Source organism: Octopus bimaculoides, chromosome 6 (assembly GCF_001194135.2).
Source record: "Octopus bimaculoides isolate UCB-OBI-ISO-001 chromosome 6, ASM119413v2, whole genome shotgun sequence".
Taxonomy (NCBI): domain Eukaryota; kingdom Metazoa; phylum Mollusca; class Cephalopoda; order Octopoda; family Octopodidae; genus Octopus; species Octopus bimaculoides.
The window spans coordinates 9,895,796-9,900,526 of NC_068986.1; the positions used below are offsets into that span (position 1 = coordinate 9,895,796).

The 4,731-nt window shown below is 38.6% G+C and overlaps 1 protein-coding gene across 1 annotated transcript in view; it reads left to right on the plus strand.

The window, feature by feature from the left end:
• The window catches only part of LOC106873543 (retinoid-inducible serine carboxypeptidase), a 41,074-nt gene that overhangs the window by 34,292 nt on the left and 2,051 nt on the right, over nucleotides 1-4,731 (plus strand). The window contains exons 9-10 of the mRNA XM_014920942.2: nucleotides 914-976; nucleotides 4,198-4,275. Of these exons, the coding sequence (XP_014776428.1) occupies nucleotides 914-976; nucleotides 4,198-4,275 (141 nt within the window). The remainder of the gene's footprint in view (nucleotides 1-913; nucleotides 977-4,197; nucleotides 4,276-4,731) is intronic.

A 4,731-nucleotide genomic window follows, 5' to 3' on the forward strand; every position in this document is an offset into this window, starting at 1 on the left:
GTGTGTGTGTGTGTGTGTGTGTGTGTGACTCTGTACCTGCTGGATTGCAATTGTGCATTAACCATGAAGGAAGATACTTTGAACATGGCACACTTCTTGCACACTAATATAAATTGCAAACAATAAACTGATAGACAGAAAACAATTAGGAGTCAAAAGTATCTCCCAATTGAGAAGTCACACATATCAACCCTAAAACAGGAATTGGGCACAAGTTTTTACTCACCCTGTGTGTGTGTGTGTGAGTGTGTATATATATATATATTTTTTTTTATTGCCCACAAGGGGCTAAACAAGGACAAAGGGATTAAGTTGATTACATTGACCCCAGTGCGTAACTGGTGCTTAATTTATCAACCCCGAAAGGATGAAAGGCAAAGTCGACCTCTGCAGGATTTGAACTCAGAACGTAGCAGCAGATGAAATACTGCTAAGCATTTCGCCCAGCGCGCTAATATTTCTGCCAGCTCGGCGCCTTCTTATATATAATCATCACTAGTGTTGGTGCCATGAATAAAAGCAGCCAATACACTCTGTGAAGTGGTTGGAATTAGGAAGGGCACTGAGCCATGAAAACCATGTAAAAACTGACATCAGAGCACAATGCATTCCATGGATCTTTTTAATCTTTTAGTGTTTAATCTGGCCTCTCACACCTACATTATAATATCATTCTAGAAAGAGACCATCTCAAAGCTACAAGGTAATTCATGATTAATATGAAACAATGTGAAAAAAAATAAATAAACATTACATTTGGCAGAGAAAAATGAATGGCTAAAGGTTAAACCATCCAATTGATGCCAAACAGGGAACGTAGGCCTATGATGATGATGATGATGTCTGTAGAGTATTGTTGAGAAAAAAGAAAAAAAGACATTATTTATGACCATTTTTGTTTTTTTAATTACAGGTCAAGCTAGGAAAGTGTTTGTAGCACAGGAGGGTGAATTCATGAAAGCGGAAACTAAAGTTGGTAAGAAACTCTTGGAAATGTTGTCATTTGAATGTATTTCACGTCTGCTTTGCACTGGACAGGTATATTTCCATTCTCATCTTGATTATTTCATCCACAATATGCAAACATCTTCACAGACCACACACCAACAGAAAATTGTAACCTTGCACATATAATAGCCATTTGTATACTCATTAAACAATGCTGAATATAACGCTTGTGTCCAGAAAATTTGCTTTAAACATTTTTTACAATGGGAAAATTTGTCACCCTAAAAGGGGCACAAAAGCAGACTGTAAACTAGAAAACTCATTTTAAAGAAACTACTATTCTCTAATTGGTAGGTTAATTGAGGAATTTGCCATTTTAAGAAAACTCATCTTTTTATTTTTTTTCTTCAGTTTTTTTTTATGGCAAACTACAGCAAAAATGTTTACAGTGAAATTTCATCTAATGATATTTCTGAACCGAGCCTTATCAGTTTGTATCCACAGTTGTTCAATTTACTGAAATATATTTCAGGTTGTGGAACTGTGGTTAACCCCCCCTTTTTTTTTTACCCATGGACCCCTTTGATTTCTATTTTATTTGGATGGATCTTCATTGCCATTTGATGATTAAAAAAACATATTTTCAACATATGATGAAAGTCAACAAAGTTTGCTTTAGAAGTGTTGAGATGTATAAAGATACAGAAATAATTTTCTCAAATGCATGATAATGCTAACACAAGAGCATAAACAGGGTAAATTATCCATATATTGCAGAAAAATTTGTTACTGGCCAGCCATAAGACTTGAACTCACATCCCAGGGATGTGAGTTTGAGTCTCATGGCTGGCCAGTAACAATTTTTTCTGCAATATATGGATAATTTATCTTTCAATCATTATCATCATCGTTAACGTCCGCTTTCCATGGATTGGACAGTTTGACAAGCCAGAAGGCTGCACCAGTCACCAATCTGGCAGTTTCATGCCCTTCCTAGCGCCAACCACTCCAAGAGTGTAGTGGGTGCTTTTACGTGCCATCAGCCACGCTCAAATGATGCTTTTTACGTGCCGCCTGCACAGGTGCCAGTCTGGTGGCACTGGCAACGACCATGCTTGAATGTTACTTTTTATGTGCCACTGGCACGGGTGCCAATCAGGCGGTACTGTCATCCTCAACAGGTCTTCGCAAGCATACTTTGTCAGCAATTGCTGGTTTCCAGTGCTCTCTGGACACATTCTTTCACAGATAAGGAACTGCATATTAATGAAAAAATAGTTGTGGTTGTTACTGGTGTCATGTAAGTGGCACCCATTACACTGTTGGAGTGGTTGGCATTAGGAAGGGCATCCAGCCATAGAAACCATGCCAGCATGGAAAGTGGATGTTGAATGATGATGATGCAGAATTGTATTTTTAAAAAAATTATTAATAATATTTTGTGTTGTAGAAATATAACCAAATTATTGCACACAAATTTTAACAATAATAATCTTATATGGACCTTTATCAAAATCTGCTTAGTTACTTGGGATTTCCTTTAGAACCTGAAGTTGGCAGATATAAATCCCTGAAGTGTATTAGTTTTGATCTTGAAATTGGTAGAAGCACCAAGAGTTCTATTTCCGATACATTCTAAAAAAACAGACGAGATAAACATTAAATATTTATTTTTAAGCACAACTAACTGAAATGCCAGTTAATTCGGGTGTGAAGCCATGGTGCCATTGCTGCACTCTCTGTCCGGGGCAACTTGTTAAGCAGAATCCCAGTCTGTCCCCATCTCTGCGAGATAACCTCCTCATCTGCTGTGACCATATATGGCATGTGATGAGCCAACAACCCAGCTGGATCCTCAGTGAAGAGGGCCCAACTGCTGGATTAATTTTGATAACGGCAGTAAATTCAAACCCAATTGGATGGAGAGGGGTCAGTACATACCATTGGCATGCACTGAATTTAGTTTCGACTTAGAACCAGCCTTACAAATTTGTGATTTTGTGCTTATGTAAAAACAGCTGTAATAAACATCTCAAATCTTGGCACAAGGCCAGCAATTTAGGGGAGGGGGTAAGGAGAGTAGCCTGCTGGACTAAGCCTCTTCATTTTCAAACAGCCATTTATTCTAAGTTACATTAGTGATTAATGTTACAGGGTTTAATTTATTATTATCAGGATTTTTAACGTCCCCCCCCCACTCCATAGAAAAAATAATAGCAATAGAAGCAGTATGAACACCAAAAGGTAATATTTATCATTTAAAGGGGAGGGGGATGTTGTGTAAGGATACAGAATACTGTGATTGGTTACCATGAGAGACAGAGAATCTCTTATCTTGGCCTTTGGTGCATATAAGCACTCATGTTCATAGAGATGGCAGGAGATAATCATCTGCCATTGCCACTGCTGGAACTAGCAGGTGATGTGACTTCAGCTTTCCTTGGCCTTGTCAATGGAAGACACCTGAAGCAAGAGATAGCAGTGACAGACACAGAATCTTGGTGTCTATTCAGCCACTGGCATTGCAAATAGCCACTGGACTTAATAGTAAATAGCGACAGAAGCAGGATTAATACCAAAAAGTAATCTTTATCTCCGTCTTTTAAAAGTGGAGATATTGTGTTAGAACTCTTCTTTTTGTTTCTATTAGGTTGGTGCATAATTGATGATTGTTTTATATCATGCACCAACCCAATGGAAGAAACCACGTCTTTTAACATAGCTAGGACAACATTCCATCAACTAGTTCTTCCCTGGAAGGTCTGAAGATATTTCAACCCCAAACATTCATTGATAAACATTAGACAGTATTGTTACTGCACAGACAGACATCCCAGAAAATGTATTGTAGATAACCACCACCAGACTGATCTGCCATAAAGTCACAGCTAATCTCCAGCTGCCTCTGGGGCCCACAAGTGCGCCGTGGATTTTCTACTGCTACTATGATTGCCTCTGTTCCTCCTCCTATCACCCATGTCGTGTCTCCCTCCTTTCCTGCAAGTGCTAAAGGTTCCACAGGAACTTTAATGCCATCAGTCTCACATATGTATGAGACTTGCAAATGTGTGGAGGTTCCCTGCTGAGATCATTGGCACTGCATGCATTCCCATCACTAACTTACAACAGAAACCAATTCCAATAATTTAATACTAAGTGTTAGGTGCCCTGTAATCAGTTGGCTATCAATTTTGAACCCAACCATTTTCATCTGAAACTGATGTTATACTGTGGATTTGTTTGACATAGTTAATGAGCTGATCCGTTCGAGCAACCTAAAAGTCGTAGTTTACAGTGGACAACTGGATCTTATTGTAGCAACTCTAGGTGAGTAGAACTTGTTTCATTATTCATCCTGTTTATTGTAATGTTTACCATAATCAGATCACACATGTACGGGAGGAGGTGGTGGAGGAGTTTTTGATTCTTTATTTCAAAATATATTTTGTCATTACACTTTACAAAAACCCATTTAAAAAAGAAAAAAAAAAAAAAATTGGATGCCACACTGAAATTTGCTTTTAACTTTGACCAAAGAAAAGTTATCTGTAACCTTTACTCTTCCATACTGGCATTGTTTGGATGCTTTGACAGAGCCAAGATAATTGTACTGAATGCCAATGTCTGCTTTGGAATGGTTTCTGTGGTTGGATGCCCTTTGTAATACCAACCACTTCACAGAGTGCATTGGGTGCTCTTTGTGGTACCAGCAGTTGCAAGGTTACCAAGACGAGACCCCTTGATTGGGGGGGGGGAGGCGTATTGAGGGGAAGTTACTTTGTT